We start from the raw sequence: 24145 nt of genomic DNA on the forward strand, positions 1-24145 counted from the left end.
AAAATTATTCATATTGTAGAGCATTTCAGTATCGGAACTGAACAAAATATTTCACAAGAATAAGTATGTCTTGTCCTAGCCTACTAAACAGTGCCTTAAACTTATTTCATACACACACACAAACAACAACAACCTCTCAGACACCCATCTTGTGACAGGGGCGACAGCTAGTCAGTGTTTTTTCTTTCCTATCTGATGTGTTTAGCTGAATGCGTCATTAAGGGCTGATATCACAGTCTCTTTCACTTCCTGTCTACTAAACCTGTTTCAACACATGTCTCAGAAGTCTCAGACAGCAGCCCAAATGCACCGGCTCCATACACCAGTTTATTCAAGCCAAGCAAGCATGTACCACAAAAGCCAATATGGCTAACACCTCATATCACAATATTTGTGAATTCCTGAGCAGTCAAACATCATCATACAAAACTATATATATATATATATATATATATATATATATATATATATGTGTGTGTGTGTGTGTATGTATATGTGTATATATAAAATTGTGTGTGTGTATGACCCTCAGTGGCAGGAAATCTTAATCTGGGTCAAAGTGCAATACTAGGTCTGATCTGTCTGTCTACAGAGGAGTAACACATGCAGTTACTCCTAAACACAACTAAATTAAGTAATACTTGATTCCATCAAATACTTGCTAAGAACATCGGTTGATCATTTGTTGAAGTAAACTCTCAGACCCGTTGTCACCATGTGATAAGAAATTAAGATTTTCCATCAATGCCAAAAAAATGGAGTGTTGCAAAATGAACAGGTATAACTTATAGTCATTTAGGAACATTTGTGCATCAAAGTAATACATTAATTAATTATGACAACAATAAATTAATGGAATAAATACCTCTGTAAATGAAATTATTAAACATATGTAGCTGTTTTTCGGGACTACTTTCTTATATTTACTGTATGTGAAAAATAAATAATTAATAAATATACCAGTCAAACCTCAAAGACAAATCATTTCAAATCATTGTCCACTAGTTCTATGACATCACCACAGTTCCTTTTTTTTTTTTTACACACATGCTACCCTTGAGTGACCTCAGTTCATCAACGACTCTCAAGAGGAACTCGTTAAGCCGAGTCAGGACGACACACCCATAGACCTTCTGCTGAAACACATTTTGAGGCAGGGGAATTCCGGTGGGTCTGAATGCTGGCTCGGGTATAGGAATGTTGGGCTGTAAGAGCTGCAAAATGCAGTTCACCTTGTGGATGAGGTGGCCAGTTCGTTGCCAAGTCTCATCCAGGCTGTTAAGCAAAGGGCTCTGAGGAGGCATCAAGTCTGACTGCTGCTCCAGAACTTTCTTTATGTGAGGCAAGAACTCCTTTAGACGTGTGTAAATGTTTAACGTGCGATCAGCTGAAGTCTGTCCTGAGAGGCTTGATACTGGAATGTTGTTCATTTGCGTTTTGCATAACGGCTTTGCAAAGTCTCCCTCATTGGCTTGCTGGATGAGAGAAAATAAATATTTTATTAACTTTGTACAGTGACAAAGGAATATTTTTAGCTTTTATGTCTTGTTTTACTGTCAGTATAGAATCCATCTGAAGTGCTTTAAGAGACGTCAATGAAATTGTATCAACATTGTATTTATTTTGACAACTGTGATTAAGCAGATTTTCTTCTGTTATTACTCCTCTTTGCTAAATGTTACATAGCATAAAGAGCATTACATACTTTTCAAATCAATAGCCTCAAAATCAAAGCCTGTCTTGACTGTAAGCCCTTTTCAATTGCCTTTTCAATTCATGACCCTTGTTTTACCTTAACTGATGAGCTGAATGAGATCAATTGCAGCAAGGAATTGAAATTTCATTATTTAGTTTAAAAGTGACCTGAACCATAAACACAAATTGCAAGCGCATTGACAGTAAACAAGCAATTGATTCTACTTTCACATTTTCCATTACATCAACCAGACTATACCAAAATACTGACACATTTTCAGGTGATGTGAACATTGTTTATATCAAAAGACATATCTATTTATATCTATTACAGCTAATTCTTGACTAAATGTGTGAGTGATAGTTCCCCATTTCATTCTATTCCAAGTGCTAGACTTGGACACAAGTGCTAGACACAGTTTGTGTTGCGGAAACCGACCCAGTGATGTATACTGTTGTAGCTATTTATGTACCTACCAACACCCACAAATGTTACACACGAGGTTGTGAATGGGAGGCATTATCTTGTCAGTCATTATACACAAGTTGAAAGTATTTGACCATATTAGAATTAGAACACCAATCTACATCTCCATGACTGTTCACCTAAATGTATGAACATGAATGCGTCTAAGGCATCAGATTGAAAATGTACTTACATATGTTTTTATTAGTTCTGCAGTGTTCCTCTTCATTAACTTGCTGAGCTTCACTCCTTTGTGAATAGTCTTACTGCAGCTCTCAGTGCATGGAGCTGTTGTGTTTGCTAACTTGATGACAGTTAACAGGACAAGGAAGAGGAAGATCACTGGGAAGTGTAGAAGACACATTACACTTAAGTTAAATTCCCATGAACAATAGGACAAAACAGAAGTAATGGTGTACATAATTTAGCAAAATAGTTTACATTAATTGGTAATCAAATACAACTATTGATAGACTAATCACTTTCAGAACCATTATTTAGTGTCACTACCAGAGCATCTTGAATGCACAATAAGTACATTTTCAAACATGAGAATCTCATTCATTAACATTAGTAATGTATTTGTTCATTGTGTCATAAAATTAAAAAAAAGTTAATTGTACCATTATGTTAAAGTGTACCAGCAGTAGTTTTGTGTGCCATTGTGTAGTTGTTCTACTTACTAGATGTTGGTTGTGGTCTGTGGCCCTGCCAAAACATGTTCCTATCATGACCATTCATTTCTCTATGCACAGAGGTTGAAACTAGTCATGGTCGCAGCCCGGCATAACATTTTAAAGACCTGAAACCACATCGAAGGAAATGACGCAGCCAGCCTTGTGAGACAACAAGATTTCCCAGAATTTTTTTCTTCTTCTTCTTGTCTTTGCATCACATGCACTATGTGTAATGCTCCAGCCTCCTGAACTCACTGCCGACTTTTGTACATACTTGAAACATTTTACGCCTTTTATACTAATATATACATGAACATATACAAACATATACACTAATTGAATACACTACACAAACTGAACACTTTATGATAAAGGTGTGTTTTCATATGTACTTCATATGACAGGAATAAAATCAGCCTGTAAATGAAATGATGTATTCAGTTTTGTCAGTTTCTACTATTTTGTTAATTGTATTACTATATATGATACACTTGTCTACACTGTTCACCATATACTTTCATCTCTGAAGTTCAACTATGCAGTATACATCTTGGTAAGAACCATGTTGAATTGAGCACTTTTTTGGCAGTTTCCTTACTAAAACTCTGAATACAGCAGTACACCTTTTGCACATACAGTACAATTTTTATCTGCCTATACTGTTATGAGGTTGTAAGATGGACTGTGATTGTATGTGAGAGGAGACAGAACACCAACCTTGCAGCAATAGCTGCTCATGCTATTTTATCTCTCTTCATTTTCAACTGGTGAGTTTCCACATTTTATTCTTTTATTCTAATGTTTACTACAGTAAGTCATTCCAAGAGAGGTGCAGAATGAGTATATTTTGCTTTGAATGAGATAATATTCAACAAAATATGCATTAAAAATTATGTCATACTCATATTCTTAAACTGTGAAAAGTGAGAATCATCAGGCTATGGAATATCTGTAATCTTGTAAATTTTGAACTCCCAAGCATTTATTTTTATTGATCAGGAGGAAGCTGCATTGCAGCAGGAAATATGTTTCTCAATACCCAAGTTTCGTGAATGTTTTTTTTTTTTTTTTTGTAAAATATGACGCAAAGGCTTTGAAAACATCACCATTAGAAGAATTACGTGGAAGGAAGTTGAGAGGTCTTGTTTTATATTTGATTTTTTAGACCTCCTTTTGCCCCAGAAAGAGTCACTACTATAAACTGCATCATGAGTATAAATCAATCATATAAATTTATCCTGCATGATAACTACTATTAATACATAAGGAGTGAATTAAAATACATAAAACACAGGTACGATGTAAGGTCTCACCTCATTGCCAGATGGGAAACCCCCAGGCTAAAAGCATAACTGAAGCCTACTTACAGTTTGGACTAAAATGTTTTCACTGCTATTTCTGGTGAATTTGATGTTTGCACCCACAGATTTCATTTCATGCAAAGTCTGAGGTTCATGCCAAGTCTGTGGTTGCCATGGTCAACAGTCATATTGTGTGCATGGAGGGAAACTCTAGAGTCTTCTCAGCAAAATGCAGGTAAAACTAGCAACAACAGCTCAACTCCAGGCCATGGTACTTTCCAGGTTTGTCTCAGGATTTGTGCAATAATTTAACAGACATCAAGAAACGACAGCATGTAAAATAAATCAAATATCAAATAAATAAACACTTTCACTTATATAAACTGAGTGGTCTGCCACCAAAAGTGCAATGTTCTAAGTTTTATCTAGGTGTACATATCAAGAAAAGAAAGCTGGAATTCTGATCTGTCATCTCATGTTCATTTTTTAATTTCAAACCCAAATGTCTTTTGGTGTATGTTAAAACAAAAGAATTGGCCTTGTTGTTCCAATACTTTATCCTTCTCACCCCCGGCGGGGGGGTGGTATCCATGTCATCCTCAAGCTCGGGTCCTCTACCAGAGGCCTGGGAGTTTGAGGGTTCTGCGCAGTATCTTCGATGTTCCTAGGACTGCGCTCTTCTGGACTGAGGCTTCAGATGTTGTTCCTGGGATTTGCTGGAGCCACTCTCCCAGTTTGGGGGTTACTGCCCCAAGTGCCCCCACTACCACGGGGACCACGCAACCCTTGACCTTCCACATCCGTTCCAGCTGCTCTTTCAACCCTTGATACTTCTCAAGTTTCTCATGTTCCTTCTTCCTGATGTTGGCGTCAGCTGGGATCGCCACATCTATCACCACCACCCTCTTCTGCTCTTTGTCCACCACCACTATGTCCGGTTGGTTAGCCAGGATCTGTTTGTCAGTCTGGAAGCTGAAGTCCCACAGAACCTTGGCCCTGTTGTTATCAGCCACCTCCTGTGGTATGGCCCATTGGGACTTGGGTACTTCTATTCCATACTGGTTGCAGATGTTCCTGTATACTATCCCAGCCACTTGGTTGTGCCTCTCCATGTACGCTGATCCAGCTAGCATCTTACACCCTGCTACTATGTGCTGGACTGTTTCAGGGGCTTCTTTGCACAGTCTGCATCTTGGGTCTGATCTACTCTGGTAGATCCTGGCCTCTATGGCTCTTGTGCTTATGGCCTGTTCTTGTGCTGCCATGATTAGTGCCTCTGTGCTGTCTGTCAGTCCTGCATTATCCAGCCACTGGTAGGATTTCTTGATATCAGCCACTTCCTCTATCTGACAGTGGTACATGCCATGTAGGGGTTTGTCCCTCCAGGTTGTCTGTTCCTCCTCCTCCTCCTCCTCTGCACTCTCATCAGGGTTCTGCTGCCTGAGACATTCACTTAGCAGTTCATTCTTTGGGGCCATCTTTCTGATGTATTCTCGGATTTTCGATGTTTCATCCTGGACCGTGGTCTTGACGCTCACTAGCCCTCGGCCTCCCTCTTTCCGCTTAGTGTATAGTCTTAGGGTGCTGGACTTGGGGTGGAACCCTCCATGCATGGTGAGGAGCTTTCTAGTCTTGATATCTGTGGCTTCTATCTCCTCCTTTGGCCAGTTTATGATACCAGCGGGGTATCTGATGACTGGTAGTGCATACATGTTGATGACTCGGACCTTGTTCTTACCATTCAGCTGACTTTTCAGGACCTGCCTTACTCTCTGGAGGTATTTGGCTGTGGTTGACTTCCTTGTGGCCTCTTCATGGTTTCCATTAGCCTGTGGGATGCCAAGGTACTTGTAGCTGTCTTGGATATCACCTATGTTGCCCTCTGGTAGGTCAATCCCCTCAGTCCGGATCATCTTGCCTCTCTTTGAGACCATCCGGCCACACTTGTTCAATCCGAATGACATCCCTATGTCATCGCTGTAGATCCGGGTGGTGTGGATCAGAGAGTCTATTTCTCGCTCGTTCCTGGCATACAGCTTGATGTCATCCATGTAGAGCAGGTGGCTGATTGTTGCCCCACTACGGAATCGGTACCCGTAGCCACTCTTCGTGATGATCTGACTGAGGGGGTTCAGGCCTATGCAGAACAGCAGTGGTGATAGCGCATCTCCTTCGTATATGCCGCACTTGATGTTGACTTGGGCAATGGGTTTTGAGTTGGCCTCTAGGGTTGTCTTCCACATTTCCATTGAGTTCTGGATGAAGGTCCTTAGGTTCCTGTTGATCTTATACAGTTCCAGACATTCCAGTATCCATGTGTGTGGCATTGAGTCGTAGGCTTTCTTGTAGTCAATCCAGGCAGTGCACAGGTTGGTCTGTCTCTTCTTACAGTCTCGGGCGACTGTTCTATCGATCAGTAGCTGGTGCTTGGCTCCTCTGGTGTTACTGCCAATTCCTTTCTGTGCCTCGCTCATGTATTGAGCCACATGCTTACTCATTTTTTGCCGCAATGATGCCTGACAGGGCCTTCCATGTTGTGCAGAGACAGGTAATTGGCCGGTAGTTGGATGGGATGGGTCCCTTCTGGGGGTCCTTCATGATTAGGACTGTCCTGCCTTGGGTTAGCCATTCTGGGTGGGTCCCATCCCTCAGCAGCTGGTTCATCTGTGCTGCTAGGCGTTCATGGAGTGCAGTTAGCTTCTTCAGCCAGTACGTATGGATCATATCGGGGCCTGGTGCTGTCCAGCTCTTCATCTTTGACACTCTTTCTTGGACGTCTGCCATTGAGATGGTTACTGGTTCTTGTTCTGGGAGGTTGCTGTGGTCAGCTTTTAGGTCCACTAACCATTGGGCATCGGTGTTGTGTGATGCCTTTCTTTCCCATATGTCTTTCCACCTCAGCTCTTGGTGGGTCTGACCAGTTGTTGTTTCCCTGCCACTGAGAGTACACCTTGGCTGGTTCAGTGGAGAACAGCTTGTTTATTCTCCTGGCCTCTCCCTCCTTGGTGTATCTCTTCAACCGGGTGGCCAGAACTGTTAGTCGCTGTTTGGCAGTTTCGAGTGCCTCTGGTATGGAGAGTGAGTTGTACTTCCTGGGTGCCCCTTTATTCACCATGTTCCCTTTCTGTAGTTCAGCTAGCTGGCTAACTTCTCTCCGTGCTGCCTTTATCTTGGCCTCTAATCGTCTCTTCCATGGTGGATACTGTTTATGTCCCGAGCCCACCTTGTGTCCAAGCATCTCCATGATTACTGTTGCTATACTGTGTATCAGCTTGTTGGTCTCAGTGATGGTTCTTGTGGAGATTGTCTTCAGAGCAGCATTCACATCTACTAGTAGATCTTCTGAAGGTACTTGGGAACTCAGCTTCGGTATTCGGCGGGGGCTCCAGGTTTCCAGTTGGGTCACGATCTTCCTTCTCAGGTCAGCAGCTCTTGTGTTGAGGCTGTTAGCTGTTGGGGCTTGGTACCCAATCTCTGGTTGTGGGGATGATGATGACATCTCCCCGCTGACCTGTCTTCCTGGCTCCCCCTTGCCATAGCATCGTTGTTGTATTTCATTAATCTCTAGTTGTGATAGTAGATTTCTATTACGGATGTTGGAACACTGGGCTAATAGCTGTTTCTTTGTTAGCCTTGATTGTGGGTTTCGAAGTATCCAATGGTCCCACATTTGCTGCATGTATCCCCTCTCTCTGGGATTGCTTGTATAGTAGCATTCCAGCAATTCCGTATTTTCTGTCCTCGTCCATCGAGGTCTTGTTCCAGTAGTCCATTTCTCATCACTTTGCCCTGGTTCCCTAGCAACTGACACAGACCTTGTTCTCTAGCAACTGACGCAGACCTTGTTGACCCGGGCGACGTCTGAGCCGGTATGGCAGTTATGTCTTCACTCATTCCTGAGGTAGGCTGATATATCATGAGGGGTCTTGCCTAAGGACCCTTACTGGATGATGTTTTGCCCCGACCGGGATCCGAACCCCAATCTCCCGCGTCGTAGTCAGTGAGCATTACCACTATACTATCCAGCTAGCTATATATATATATATATATATATATATATAGAGAGAGAGAGAGAGAGAGAGTGTGAGTATTGGAACAACAAGGCCAATTCTTTTGTTTTAACATACACCAAAGACATTTGGGTTTGAAATTAAAAAATGAATATGAGATGACAGATCAGAATTCCAGCTTTCTTTTCTTGATATTTACACCTAGATAAAACTTAGAACATTGCACTTTTGGTGGCAGACCACTCAGTTTTTAGGTAATCAAAATGATAGGAACAGATAGTCTTAAAGTAAATAATACTTAAAATTTCGTTGCATATACCTTGCTTGCAAGAACTGCATCAAAGCTTCTTTTGTGATGCTTTTCCAGGCTTGTATCATAGCTTTGTTCAGTTATTGTTTGTTTTGGGAGTTTCTCCTTTTTGTCTCCTGTTCAGGATGTTAAATGCATGCTCAGTGATGTTAAGGTCTAGTAGTCTTGGCCAGTCTAAAACCTCCCACTTTTTTCCCCCTTTGTTGTGTGACAGTGTGTTTCGGATCATTGTCTTGCCGTATGATGAAGTTTCTTTCAATTAGTTTAGATGAATTTCTCTATAAATTGCCAGACAGAATGTTTCTGTAAACTTCTGAATTTATTCTGCTATTACCATCACGGATTACATCATCAATAAAGATTAGTGAACCCATTCTAGAAGCAGCGATGCAAGCCCAAGCCATAACATTACCTCCACCTTGCTTGACCGATGAGCTTGTATGTTTTGAATCATGAGTAGAACCTTTCTTTCTACACACTTTATTCTTTCCATCACTTTGGAAGAGGGTGGTTCCAGAACCAAATATCTGTATTTCTTTGCAAATTCCAATGTGACCAATGTGGCACATCTAGATATAAACATCAGGAAGTAAAAGCTGAAAGTCTGAGCTATCTTTTCATATCAAATCCTAATGTCTTTATTTGTCCAGTGTCCTCATTAACTGTTAATGTAAATTTTATTCTATGGAAGGGTTTGGGTATTTAGGAGTTTTAATTAGGAGATTTAAGACATTTCTGAATTTGAGAAAGAATTTTAAGTATGTCCTACTACTTTCAGAGGGACAGTACCAATTACTTCAAGGCAATACCTGTATGAGTACAAAATCTGTGTATGCAGGACTTTCTAGGTGAGACCAATTTGAGTGAAAGGTAGAGACACTCATGTCAATGCCACATGTGTCAAGTCATGTCAAGTCAAGTTTACAGTTAGGTCCATATATATTTGGACACTGACACAAATTTTGTTTTTTTTTTTACCTGTTTACTGGGGCGGCATGGTGGTGTAGTGGTTAGCGCTGTCACCTCACAGCAAGAAGGTCCGGGTTCAAGCCCTGTGGCCAACGAGGGCCTTTCTGTGCGGAGTTTGCATGTTCTCCCCGTGTCTGCGTGGGTTTCCTCCGGGTGCTCCGGTTTCCCCCACAGTCCAAAGACATGCAGGTTAGGTTAACTGGTGACTCTAAATTGACCGTAGGTGTGAGTGAATGGTTGTCTGTGTCTATGTGTCAGCCCTGCGATGACCTGGCGACTTGTCCAGGGTGTACCCCACCTTTCGCCCATAGTCAACTGGGATAGGCTCCAGCTTGCCTGCGACCCTGTAGAACAGGATAAAGCAGCTAGAGATAATGAGATGAGATGAGACCTGTTTACTGAAACATATTCAAGTTATAGTTATATAATGAACATGGACATAAAGTCCAGACTTTCAGCTTTCATTTGAGGGTATCCACATTAAAATTGGATGAAGGGTTTAGGAGTTTCAGCTCCTTAACATGTGCCACCCTGTTTTTAAAGGGACCAAAAGTAATTGGACAATTGACTCAAAGGCTATTTCATGGGCAGGTGTGGGCAATTCCTTTGTTATGTCATTCTCAGTTAAGCAGATAAAAGGCCTGGAGTTGATTTGAGGTGTGGTGCTTGCATTTGGAAGATTTTGCTGTGAAGAAAACATGCGGTCAAAGGAGCTCTCCATGCAGGTGAAACAAGCCATCCTTAAGCTGCGAAAACAGAAAAAAACCATCCGAGAAATTGCTACAATATTAGGAGTGGCAAAATCTACAGTTTGGTACATCCTGAGAAAGAAAGCACTGGTGAACTCATCAATGCAAAAAGACCTGGATGCCCACAGAAGACAACAGTGGTGGATGATCGCAGAATAATTTCCATGGTGAAGAGAAACCCCTTCACAACAGCCAACCAAGTGAACAACATTCTCCAGGAAGTAGGTGTATCAATATCCAAATCTACCATAAAGAGAAGACTGCATGAAAGTAAATACAGAGGGTTCACTGCATGGTGCAAGCCACTCATAAGCCTCAAGAATAAAAAGGCTAGATTGGACTTTGCTAAAAAACATCTAAAAAAGCCAGCACAGTTCTGGAAGAACATTCGTTGGACAGATGAAACCAAGATCAACCTCTACCAGAATGATGGAAAGAAAAAAGTATGGCAAAGGCGTGGTACAGCTCATGATCCAAAGCATACCACATCATCTGTAAAACACGGTGGGGGCAGTGTGATGGCTTGGGCATGCATGGCTGCCAGTGGCACTGGGTCACTAGTGTTTATTGATGATGTGACACAGGACAGAAGCAGCCGGATGAATTCTGAGGTATTCAGAGACATACTGTGTGCTCAAATCCAGCCAAATGCAGCCAAACTGATTGGTCAGCATTTCATAATACAGATGGACAGTCACCCAAAACATAAAGCCAAAGCAACCCAGGAGTTTATTAAAGCAAAGATGTGGAATATTCTTGAATGACCAAGTCAGTCACCTGATCTCAACCCAATTGAGCATGCATTTCACTTGTTAAAGACTAAACTTCAGACAGAAAGGCCCACAAACAAACAGCAACTGAAAACCGCTGCAGTAAAGGCCTGGCAGAGCATTAAAAAGGAGGAAACACAGAGTCTGGTGATGTCCATGAGTTCAAGACTTCAGGCAGTCATTGCCAACAAAGGGTTTTCAACCAAGTATTAGAAATGAACATTTTATTTACAATTATTTAATTTGTCCAATTACTTTTGAGCCCCTGAAATGAAGGGATTGTGTTTAAAAAATGCTGTAGTTCCTCACATTATGCAATCATTTTGTTCAACCCACTGAATTAAAGCTGAAAGTCTGAACTTCAACTGCATCTGAATTGTTTTGTTCAAAATTCATTGTGGTAATGTACAGAACCAAAATTAGAATAATGTTGTCTCTGTCCAAATATTTATGGACCTAACTGTATTTGTATAGCGCTTTTAACAGTAAACATTGTCGCATGTGTATGAAATGATATTATTTGGTATTTTAACAAACAAGTTCCCATCTACCTTGGTATTTACCCAGATTTGACTGCACGTATGTGTAACTTCACATTAATAGAAGATCAAACACACTTTCTCTTAATCTCCTCACCACACAGGAAATGCTTGAGTGAGCAAATTCCCCAGCCTTTCTGAGAAAATACATACAAAATAAGGACCAAGCAAGCAAGATTTTGTTTTATGCAGGTGAAGCCACTAAGGTAGATAAGTAAATATGTATAAACTTTATTTTTTAAAGATAAATACCATACATGGAATCAGCACACAAAACTGAAACTGGACATTTTGTGAAACCCTAAATCTTGTCTTTTCTAGCAGAAATTTAGTCAGTGATGACCAAATTAGTCAAGCACATGGACCAACAATAATAAATTCAGGTAGGAAAATGATCCTCATCCAGCACCATTTTACGAATGATATCTTTGTGTGTGTCTTTGATTTGAATCATTTAATTACACCAGTTTTCTCAACTGTAGGTTTATGAGAGTTCTGCATGTGGTAGAGCTAAACATCCTTCTTAAAAATCAAAAGTAATAATTGTCCCAGTTCCAAAATACACTGGCAAAGTTACATGTGGTAATATAACCAGAGCATCATAAATTGTTAGCTCAGAATTTGTGGTAAGCTCCCCAATGAGCCTACCCCCTGATTCTGAACAAAGTTGTTCACATTGATTAAAGGATACAAAATTGAGGAATAATATTGCATGGCTGCCAACAGTACTGCCAGTACCGACAAGGCAACACTACTCATTCAAGTATTGTCCAGCAATATTACTTTTCACAGCTGGCATAATTAGTTGGTGAATAATGTATATTCATTCTAGCACTAACAGTAATGTTTATATAGAATACGTTTATGATAAATACACAGGTTATTATAGAAAATCACATGCTGATTGGTGGAGAAATTTTGACTATTTCCCGATAATCATCTGGAGAGACTCAGCAAAATGGTGACTAATCACTTTGTCACCGTAAATGAGGAACAATTACAAATTACAAAAGAAAATGCTGTTCCTAAAAGCACTACAATTCCTAAAATGCTACGAAGTTTGGTCTAAAATTATTCAAAGGTAAGGAGGAACTGTGATTTGTTTTATCTATTTAAAAACAAAGAAATTTATTTGAGTTGGCATAGATAAGTAACACAAGTCTGCATGCATTACATTTGCATGCTGCTTTTGAAGTTTGAAAAAAATGATTTTTTAAATACAATTTAAAAAAAAATCACCTGTGTGTGTGTGTGTGTGTGTGTGTGTGTGTATATATGTGTATATATATATATATATATATATATATATATATATATATATATATATATATATATATAGTGGTGCTTGAAAGTTTGTGAACCCTTTAGAATTTTCTATATTTCTGCATAAATATGACCTAAAACATCATCAGATTTTCACATAAGTCCTAAAAGTAGATAAGGAGAACCCAGGTAAACAAATGAGACAAAAATATTATACTTGACCATTTATTTATTGAGGAAAATGATCCAATATTACATATCTGTGAATGGCAAAAGTATGTGAACCTCTAGGATTAGCAGTTAATTTGAAAGTGAAATTAGAGTCAGGTGTTTTCAATAAATGGGATGACAATCAGGTGTGAGTGGGCTCCCTGTTTTATTTAAAGAACAGGGATCTATCAAAGTCTGATCTTCACAACACATGTTTGTGAAAGTGTATCATGGCACAAACAAAGGAGATTTCTGAGGACCTCAGAAAAAGCCTTGTTGATGCTCATCAGGCTGGAAAAGGTTACAAAACCATCTCTAAAGAGTTTGGACTCCACCAATCCACAGTCAGACAGACTGTGTACAAATGGAGGAAATTCAAGACCATTGTTACCCTCCCCAGGAGTGGTCAAACAACAAAGATCACTCCAAGAGCAAGGCGTGTAATAGTTGGCGAGGTCACAAAGGACCCCAGGGTAACTTCTCAGCAACTGAAGGCCTCTCTCACATTGGCTAATGTTCATGAGTCCACCATCAGGAGAACACTGAACAACAATGGTGTGCATGGCAGGGTTGCAAGGAGAAAGCCACTGCTCTCCAAAAAGAACATTGCTGCTTGTCTGCAGTTTGCTAAAGATCATGTGGACAAGCCAGAAGGTTATTGGAAAAATGTTTTGTGGATGGATGAGACCAAAATAAAACTTTTTGGTTGAAATGAGAAGCATCGTGTTTGGAGAAAGGAAAACACTGCATTCCAGCATAAGAACCTTATCCCATCTGTGAAACATGGTGGTGGTAGTATCATGGTTTGGGTCTGTTTTGCTGCATCTGGGCCAGGATGGCTTGCCATCATTGATGGAACAATGAATTCTGAATTATACCAGTGAATTCTAAAGGAAAATATCAGGACATCTGTCCATGAACTGAATCTCAAGAGAAGGTGGGTCATGCAGCAAGACAACGACCCTAAGCACACAAGTCAGTCTACCAAAAAATGGTTAAAGAAGAATAAAGTTAATGTTTTGGAATGGCCAAGTCAAAGTCCTGACCTTAATCCAATCAAAATATTGTGGAAGGACCTGAAGCGAGCAGTTCATGTGAGAAAACCCACCAACATCCCAGAGTTGAAGCTGTTCTGTACAGATGAATGGGCTAAAATTCCTCCAAGCCAGTGTGCAGGACTGATCAACAGTTATTGGAAAGGTTTAGCTGCAGTTATTGCTGCACAAGGGGGTCACACCAGATACTGAAAGCAAAGGTTCACATACTTTTGCCACTCACAGATATGTAATATTGGATTATTTCCCTCAATAAATAAATGACCAACTATGATATTTCTGTCTCATTTGTTTAACTGGGTTCTCTTTAGCTACTTTTCGGACTTGTGTGAAAATCTGATGATGTTTTAGGTCATACGGTATTTATGCAGAAATATAGAAAATTCTAAAGGGTTCACAAAATTTTAAGCACCATTGTACTAAAACAATTATCCGCCTCAGGCTTAGTGAATAATAACCTCGGATATTCACTTCGCCTTCAGCAAATAATTGTTAAATATTCCTGATTTTATGTTGATCACATGGATTGTCTCATCTAGAGCAAGTATAGTGTCGTCATTCATCATGTGCAGTTCAGTGAAATCTTTGGACAAACACATTTGTGTATTAGTACTGCATTTCCAGTTCTTTTCAATACACTCACAATGGTGGTATTTTGCAGTTGGTGACTTTTTTAGTCACATATACATTACAGTGAAATTCTTTTCTTCACATGCTCCAACTTGTTAGGAAGCTGGGGTCAGGCATGATGTATGATACAGCACCCGTGGCGCAGAGAGAGCTAAGGGCTCGAGGCCCCAACAGTGCTTAACAGTGCTCAGGCTGGAACCCCCAGCCTTCTGATCAGTAACCTATCCTTTACCGTTCATCAGATATGTAAGGAATAACATCCACAAGAAAAGTTAGCTCCCATTATTTACATTATAACACTATCATAGTTGTTGCCTCACCTACAGCTTTTCCCTCTCTTGAAGTTAATGAGAAAAAAATGCAGGTTATCAGTTTACTGAGAAACTGGACAGTGTAAATTCCTCTGTCCTGGAGACCTTCTTGTGCTGAGAAACTTTACAAAGCACTGTGACTGTTAGAAAATGCTGACACTCGACTCGAGGAATCTTCTATAAATATTCATGACATTAATGTTTCCTAAAAGAAAACTTCACCATATCAACAACTATATGCTTACATTTTTACTTACAAACTGACATCACTTTTTTTTAAATTAATTTATTATTAGTCTTAGATTATGTTGAGCATCTGGCATACAAGTCTCTGTGTTACAGCCAAGCCAATACTATCTGAGCCATGCTATTATATAAAATGAATCCACACCTTCTGACCACTCAAAATTGAGAATTCAAGTGCACTGTGTAATAAGTAAGAATGCTTACAAAGCCCCTTATAGCAAGCTGGAGAAAGGCCTTGAATTGTACACTTCATCATACATACACAAATCTAAAAAAAATACCTATTGTAAGGAAAAGGAATTGTAAGGAAATGGAATATCTACGTAAAATCATATTGTAAGGAAAACCTACACAAATATTCTAATGTTAGCCCACACAGTTCGATGTGAAGCATCCATCCATCATCCATAATCACTTATCCTATGCAGGGTTGCAGGCAAGCTCGAGCCTATCCCAGCTGACTATGGGCAAGAGGCAGGGTACGCCCTGGACAAGTCACCAGATCATTGCAGGGCTGACAGATAGAGACAAACAACCATTCACACCTACAGTCAATTTAGAGCTACCAATTAGCCTAACCTTGATGTCTTTGGACTGTGGGGGAAACTGGAGCACTCAGAGGAAACCCACACAGACACAGGGACTGGGGACTACAGTTGACTTGCTGACTTTAGGACTGCAGTTGACTTGCTGACTTTAGGACTGCGGTTGTTGTGAACGGTTTTGCTCTTGGGTTTCTGTCGGTAGGGGGTTTATAGCATCAACGAAGCTGACTTTATGTTAGGACTGTTAATGTTATAGTCATGTTGTCTGTTGTTGCCCAAATGAGGATGGGTTCCCTTTTGAGTCTGTATCCTCTCGATTTTTCTTCCTCATGTCGTCCGAGGGAGTTTTTCCTTGCCACCGGCGCCACAGGCGTGCTCATTGGGGATAGATTAGGGATAAAATTAGCTCATATTTTAAGTCGTTCAAATTCTGTAAAGCCGCTTTGCAACAATGTTTATTGTTAAAAGCACTATACAAATAAACTTGAATTGACTTGACAGGGAGAACATGCAAACTCCACACAGAAAGGCCCCCATCGGCCACTGGGCTCAAACCCAGAGCCTTCTTGCTATGAGGTGACAGTGCTAAACACTATACCACCATGCCACCTCAATGTGAAGCAGTGAAGCCTATTATGATGCTAACAAACAGGGGTTTGAAGCGTCACTAGTTGTTAATGCCACTTTCGTTACAGACTCACTACTGTACTCCGCTAGGGATTATGCTCTTCAACTACTGGCGAAATACAAATGAATGTGTACTTTCTGGAAATTTACAAAGACTCCACCACATTGTTACCTGAAAATTTAAATGGCATTTTCAAATTCCATTGGTTACACTATTAAAATCGCATCATAGGAAGCCTGAGATTTACACACTTAGACAGGAATTGGGCATATATATATATATATATATATATATATATATATATATATATATATATATATGTGTGTGTGTGTGTGTGTGTGTGTAGTGTAAGACTGAGTTAAATTTAAAATTGAGTGTTATTTAATTGGTAGTTTGGGCTTTGTGGTGGCATTGTAGTCCTGACATTGGCCTTTGTGTGTCTTGCCCCTCAGAGAAGTCTGAATGAACTCCCAGAAAAGATTAAAGTTGTTTTTATTTATTTATTTATTTATTTATTTTAATTAAATGAACCCGGGAACAAAGATTAACAGATGACTGATAGTAACCTAAAGGTTTGACTTCGTCGTAATAAATCGGTGTACATATTAAGAGTTCAAAGCAGAAGAATCAGTCTGTGCATGTATTTTTGCCTCGGTATCTTTGCGCCGGGCATTGTATAATTCCCCCTTTCTGACCAGATTTGTTTTCCTCCCCCCTCCCCGCCCCTCCCCCCCATTCCTCTCCAGAAAGGTTCTCTCTCTCTCTCTCGGCGTGCAATTTTGCGTGACATACGCCGCCATGCAGCGTTTGTTCACGGTCAGGAGTGCCGCGCGACGCCCGTGATCAACGAACTCTGAACGCTGCGGGTTGGGGAGGGGAGGAAACGGAGCGAGGTAGAGGATGCCGCGCACTAACTATGCCTTACGCGGGACGCAGGGAGACGCAGCAGCAGCATCGTCGGCGGCAACAGCGGCATTATCATCCTCCTCCTCCACCTCCTCAGCAGCATCCTCATCCTCAGCAGCGGCTGTGGAGCGCGCGGCTGGTGCCCACCCCCCAACATCATCCGTGGCTCGCGTGTGCGCTCCCCCCCTGCAGCAGAAGGAGGATGCTGGAGTGAGGGATGAGGCTCGAGACGGGCGCGCCGGGCCAGAGCCGCGGCCTGCTTCTTCTCCCCGGAGCTGCGCGCGCCAACGTTAAATTTAGAGCCCCTGCAGCATCCGCGCGCCCGTCGCACCGGCGTCTTCGGTAGGCTCGCTCTCCTTTCCGTTTCTGGTTGCTTTATTATTTCTATGCATAAGAAGAAAGGCCGCTCTCGCAGGGCCCGCATCTGTAGCTATGGCAACCACATCTTGTTAATAAGCCCTTTCCCCCTCTCGTTCGCTTCCTCCTACCCCATTCACGTCTCTTTCCTTGCCTTTCATTTTTCCTCGTTACATGTAAATGAAAACGCGTTGAAAATATTCGGCCTTATTTATATTTTTCCGTTCTCGCTTTGTTGGGTGGGAATGTTTGAGATTGTTTTCTTTCCATATGATTCCTATGATGTAATGGCTTTTTGTTTGTTTGTTTGTTTGTTTGTTTAATTCAAGCATGGTGCATGTCAGTTTGATCTTCCATCAGGCCCATGTTAGGTTGGTGACTTTTCTTTTGCCTTTGTTAATGCTTAAGAAAGGGATTATGTTTTGAATTAAATTACTAGGCCTAGTTAAAGTATGCCTAGGCATATTGAGGCTGTAGCTTAGCTTAGTTTAGCCAATAAATAATTATCAGCGATGGTTTGCAACTGATCAGCTGTTCATTCTTAAATTTGCTGTAAGGTGTCAGGTATTCATTTCCTTGCCAAGGTTAAAGCAAAAGAAAAGCTGCTTGCATTGGAGGCTGTATGCTATGCTCAATTCATGCAAACGCTCTGGGCCATCAAAGCAGCTTCAGATTCAGCATTGACAGCTTCAGTCCAGAACCTCTGACATGGAACCATGACCAGGAGCTATGTGCATAGTATTTGCAAGTTTATGAGAATTTTCCTTCACACTGAATTCTCTTGACAGTCTGAGATGAATGTATAAACCTTCATTGTTAATTCCATTTTTATTCTGGACTTTTACATTTTGATTGCTGCTGTCAAACGTGTTTTATATAAGCTATGATACTCACCAGTCAGCTGCCATACTTGTTTAAGGATTCTGTGTTTCCAGTTGACATTTAAAAATGTCTTACATGGAGCAATTATGAGAATATTTTTTCCCCCAATATCTCTACAAGCACAAATTTTCAAGCATCATACATTGGACTTCTGATCAGAAGGTTGTGAGATCAAATCCCAGCACCGCCAAACTGCCACTGTTGGGTACTTGAGCAAGGCCCTTACCCCTCAACTACTCAGTTGTATAAATGAAATAAATATTAGTTGCTCTGGATAAGATCATCTGTCAAATACCAATAAATGTACATATGTGTGCTTGCTTGCAGGTCAGCAAGGAGATCCAGGAGCATGAGCAGGACTCTGTGTGACGGGAGCAGATGTCAGGGTACAAACGCATGCGGCGGCAGCACCAGAAGCAGCTGATCGCACTAGAGAACAAACTGAAGGCTGAGATGGATGAGCACAAGCTCCGGCTGCAGAAAGAAGTAGAGACCCAGGCCAACACCACTTACATTGAACTGGAGCGGCTAGCCAAGAAGCAGGCTGCCCAGTTGGAGAAGGAGGTAAACTGAGTTCATTAACACAAGTCTACTTCATGCATGCATATATATGGGTCCATCTCAGAAACTGGTCTTTCATTTGGGACATTATGGTCAAAAAAATTTTTTTTCTAATTTTACTTTTTTTTTTTGCATTTACCTAACACTCAATGTTTCTTTTGTCATGTTTAATAAGAATAAAGATAGTATCTTGCTTTATCTGCCCTCCACTGTGGAAATTTTTTTTATTACAATTCAAATGCTTTTGTAAAATTGATTTACATATAAAATAACTACAGTATGAAGAATTAAAGCCCCTTCTTCACAGATGAGTGAAAATATTGAATACATTTCCTCTTTTTGATTCCTTGGGTTAAAAATGCCAAGTTATGATGACTGAGTTGATTATTCACTTAAATATGAATACTATGATACATTTTGGGTATTTGATATGGCGAAATAGGACACAACGGAAAAATCAAGAACACACTGGAAAGATGAGAATAACGGCGGTGGTAAAAGAACAGCGACTGTACCGGCTGAAGGTCGCGCGGGTCTCTGCTGTGGCACATGAGCAATGAGACATCACTACCGCACCGGACGGAGCACGAGGCGGGGGTGGGGCAAAATGACTGGCCGTAGATTCTATCAAAAGTTCGATCTAAATTGACCATGGTTGCAAAATATTGGCCAAAAATACGCAAACACTACAAAATATGAAAGTAAGATGAAAAAGAAACATTCTCTTGCCTTATACTGCAAGACTAAAACAAAATTAAACTGTCAAAACTCACCTTTTCAGTGATAACGTCCGAACAGATCACCCGCGTAACAGAAAGAGTGCAAATGAAAGCACGATCTACTTCTAACTGTTGGAGTGGAAAATTCCATTCTACACATGCAAATTGTTAATGTGTGTCCTTTCCCGCACACAAATAACACACTACGGTAAAAAATAGACCACAACTCATTTCATAGCTCAGAAATTCACACAAGACCAGCTACCATCGTAACATATTCTGTAAGAAACATATGCTATACCTAGCTTTCAGCTTTCGTTTTTAAAAAAATCGTACATTTATAACTAAATTTTTATATGGCGTAGTGATTTTAAGTTACTACTTTTGGTGAGGTAGTGACCTTGACCCTGAGGCTTTCCGTTTAGATCAAAACACATGATCGTATTGGTTTTGGGTATGCAGAAAATGGAGTTACAACGGTGATCAAATATTTTGCATGATGTTTTATTATGGTTATGTTTATTTTGTGAGCGCACCAATCCTTAGGTGTATAAAGTTACAACTTAAAATACAATTAGTGATAACTGTAGACTTTTCATAGGACTACAACCTTTTTAAGGGAATGCGATGTAGTTAACCATTTATCATGTCCCAGATCAAGCCACCATTTTTCCACAAATTTGCAAAATTTTTGCCAAATTCTGAATATTCACATCAAATTTTTATCTGTATTATTTCTTTCATCATTTTATTTCAAATTAAAACCAACATCACCATTCAAAACCGTATAGTTTATTGACTGTGAGTATATTTAGTGGGGTACCCCCACAGTAACCAGTTTCTGAGACAGACCCATTATATATATATATATATATATATATATACATACATACACACACACACACACACACACACACACACACACACAGTGGGGCAAAAAAGTATTTAGTCAGTCACCAATTGTGCAAGTTCTCCCACTTAAAAAGATGAGAGGCCTGTAATTTTCATCATAGGTATACCTCAACTATGAGAGACAAAATGAGAAAAAAAAAATCCAGAAAATCACATTGTCTGATTTTTAAAGAATTTATTTGCAAATTATGGTGGAAAATAAGTATTTGGTCAATAACAAAAGTTCATCTCAATACTTTGTTATATACCCTTTGTTGGCAATGACAGAGGTCAAATGTTTTCTGTAAGTCTTCACAAGGTTTTCACACACTGTTGCTGGTATTTTGGCCCATTCCTCCATGCAGATCTCCTCTAGAGCAGTGATGTTTTGGGGCTGTCGCTGGGCAACACGGACTTTCAACTCCCTCCAAAGATTTTCTATGGGGTTGAGATCTGGAGACTGGCTAGGCCACTCCAAGACCTTGAAATGCTTCTTACGAAGCCACTCCTTCGTTGCCCGGGCGGTGTGTTTGGGACCAGTGTCATGCTGAAAGACCCAGCCACATTTCATCTTCAATGCCCTTGTTGATGGAAGGAGGTTTTCACTCAAAATCTCACGATACATGGCCCCATTCATTCTTTCCTTTACACGGATCAATCGTCCTGGTCCCTTTGCAGAAAAACAGCCCCAAAGCATGATGTTTCCACCCCCATGCTTCACAGTAGGTATGGTGTTCTTTGGATGCAACTCAGCATTCTTTCTCCTCCAAACACGACAAGTTGAGTGTTTACCATAAAGGTCTATTTTGGTTTCACCTCCTTCCATATGACATTCTCCCAATCCTCTTCTGGATCATCCAAATGCTCTCTAGCAAACTTCAGACGGGCCTGGACATGTACTGGCTTAAGCAGGGGGCACTGCAGGATTTGAGTCCCTGGCGGCGTAGTGTGTTACTGATGGTAGCCTTTGTTTCTTTGGTCCCAGCTCTCTGCAGGTCATTCACTAGGTCCCCCCGTGTGGTTCTAGGATTTTTGCTCACCATTCTTGTGATCATTTTGACCCCGCGGGGTGAGATCTTGCATGGAGCCCCAGATCAAGGGAGATTATCAGTGGTCTTGTATGTCTTCCATTTTCTAATAATTGCTCCCACAGTTGATTTCTTCACACCAAGCTGCTTACCTATTGCAGATTCAGTCTTCCCAGCCTGGTGCAGGTCTACAATTTTGTTTCTGGTGTCCTTTGACAGCTCTTTGGTCTTGGCCATAGTGGAGTTTGGAGTGTGACTGTTTGAGGTTGTGGACAGGTGTCTTTTATACTGATAACGAGTTCAGACAGGTGCCATTAATACAGGTAATGAGTGGAGGACAGAGGAGCCTCTTAAAGAAGTTGTTACAGGTCTGTGAGAGCCAGAAATCTTGCTTGTTTGTAGGTGACCAAATACTTATTTTACCGAGGAATTTACCAATTAATTCATTAAAAATCCTACAATGTGATTTCCTGGATTCTTTCCCCCCATTCTGTCTCTCATAGTTGAAGTGTACCTATGATGAAAATTACAGGCCTCTCTCATCTTTTTAAGTGGGAGAACTTGCACAATTGGTGGCTGACTAAATACTTTTTTGCCCCACTGTGTGTGTGTGTATATATATATATATATATATATATATATATATATATATATATATATATATATTAGTGTGTGTGTGTGTGTTTTATCAGTTCTTTGGTATATACTCTACTTAATTGCCAAAGTATATGTACAGCCAAACACCCCACCTCCATGATTATTTTTCTTTTTACTGTATTGCAACATTAAATTTAGTATACTGTATTAAAAATGGGATGTTTTTTCTGCTCATTTTCACAGGACTCTTTACAGAAATAGAATTAACAAAGTATTGAAATGTCCTCAAATTATTTATTTAAAAAGTCTAAAAACTGCAAAAGTCATTGCATAAAATGTTCATCCCCCTTTCTTTTATCAATCTAAATGAGAACTAGTATTTTATATTTGAGAGATCACACTAAATATGTTAGAGTACCCCTGTATTAGTTTTAAATCCACTTGTGTCCAGTTGTTTACTTGCACAATAAATGTCTCTGAATTTGGGAGGCCTCACAGCTAAAAGTACAAATAAAATCAGTCCTGCTCTCATGATGACCAAGGAGCTGCCCATGAAGGTTCAAGATGAAGGTGTTAGGAGGAAAAAAGATGGTTAATAAAACATCGGCAAGGCTTTGAAACTTTTTAAGAGCACTGCAAAATCCATGATAACAAAGCAGAAAAATATGGCATAACCCAGACACTAAGATCAGGCCAAACTAAATGCTCAGGCAAGAAGGGCAGTTGTCAGAGAAGGATCTATTAATCCAACTACATTGAAGGGGTTACAAAGCTCACTAGCTGAAAGAGGAGAACGTGCAGACCTCAAAAACATCGTTAGCTCTTCACAGATCCAGCATCTATGGGACAGTGGCCATAAAAGCCACTTCTGAGGAAGACTACATTAGAAAATCTGAGAGCTTTTGAAAAAAGATTTTGTGGTCTGATGAGACAAAAATTGAGCCATTTGGTCTCAAGCCAAAGGATAATGTTTGGCCTAAATGAAATACAGCCCAACAACCAAGTAACACCATTCCTGTGATCAGGCACATTGGTGGTATTATAGAATTTGCTTTTAAGAAGGAGTAACTGGAAAGCTTGTTGCTATCACAGGCAATATGGGTGGAGTCAAATATAAGCAAATTACTGAGGACAACCTGTTCCATCTGCATTTAGGGCAAAATATCTGCTACACCAGAACAGTGAACCAAAGCACATGGCAAAAACTACAAAGGAATGATTTCGGGAAAAAGAAGACTTGTGAGTCAAAGCCCATACTTATATCCAATTCAAAATCTGTGACATGACCTGAAAATTGCTGTCCACCAACATTCTCCATATAATTTGGCAGAGTTAGACAAAATTTGCGTTGAGGAATGGAAAAATGTCAAAATCAAATGTGCAAAGCTCACACATCTGAGATAACTCAAATTTGTAAGTGCTGACAGTTCACAGTAAGGACAGGTCACAGTAAGGGGTGGATACTTATCAAGTACTTTTATACTTATCAAATAATTTTATTGCTGTAAAGATTCATTTCAAAAGGAGTAGGAAAATATCCCATTCTGATATGCATAAAGTTGATGTTGCAATACAGCACAACGAAAAATAATTACTGGGGGTTAATATGTTCTGAAAGCACATTATGTAGCTAAATGGTCAGTTGCCTCTATTTTGCCTGTGCATGCAAGCATATTTATTTCTCTATAAATATCATAATTACTTTTACAGAACATCTCATAACATTATCTAATATTTGTAAATAAATTACATTATGAAATATGTATCTGCCATTCATTAACTATCAATAGAATGTTAGATTGAATGAGAAAATTAAATACGGTAGATTTA

The 24145-nt window shown here is 40.1% G+C and overlaps 3 protein-coding genes across 9 annotated transcripts in view; 2 read left to right on the forward strand and 1 right to left on the reverse strand.

Moving 5' to 3' along the window:
• The window catches only part of tescb (tescalcin b), a 51095-nt gene extending 47828 nt beyond the window's left edge, over window positions 1-3267 (forward strand). Inside the window, exon 9 of the transcript XR_009651890.1 lies at window positions 2917-3267. The gene's annotated coding sequence lies outside the window, so the exon portion shown is untranslated. The remainder of the gene's footprint in view (window positions 1-2916) is intronic.
• On the reverse strand, window positions 871-2913 carry m17 (IL-6 subfamily cytokine M17). Its single transcript, XM_060912975.1, has 3 exons — window positions 2845-2913; window positions 2355-2503; window positions 871-1475 (listed from the first exon to the last, which is right to left on the reverse strand). Exons 1-3 carry the CDS (start codon window positions 2900-2902, stop codon window positions 1008-1010), a joined length of 675 nt encoding a protein of 224 aa, XP_060768958.1. The 5' UTR covers window positions 2903-2913; the 3' UTR covers window positions 871-1007.
• Window positions 3268-3455: 188 nt separating the features above from the next.
• Window positions 3456-24145, forward strand: part of taok3b (TAO kinase 3b) — a 43006-nt gene continuing 22316 nt past the window's right edge. The window contains exons 1-6 of one of the 7 annotated variants that reach the window (XM_060912656.1): window positions 3456-4374; window positions 11591-11692; window positions 11808-11869; window positions 17121-17622; window positions 17967-18008; window positions 18847-19083. In XM_060912656.1, the coding sequence (XP_060768639.1) occupies window positions 18898-19083 (186 nt within the window). In that variant the 5' untranslated portion in view covers window positions 3456-4374; window positions 11591-11692; window positions 11808-11869; ... (1 more) ...; window positions 17967-18008; window positions 18847-18897. Of the gene's footprint in view, window positions 4375-11590; window positions 11693-11807; window positions 11870-17120; window positions 17623-17939; window positions 18009-18846; window positions 19084-24145 lie in introns of those variants that run through there. The other 6 variants (XM_060912657.1, XM_060912658.1, XM_060912660.1 and 3 more) reach the window with 6 other exon arrangements.

The sequence above is a fragment of the Neoarius graeffei genome, chromosome 28 (assembly GCF_027579695.1).
Source record: "Neoarius graeffei isolate fNeoGra1 chromosome 28, fNeoGra1.pri, whole genome shotgun sequence".
Classification (NCBI taxonomy): domain Eukaryota; kingdom Metazoa; phylum Chordata; class Actinopteri; order Siluriformes; family Ariidae; genus Neoarius; species Neoarius graeffei.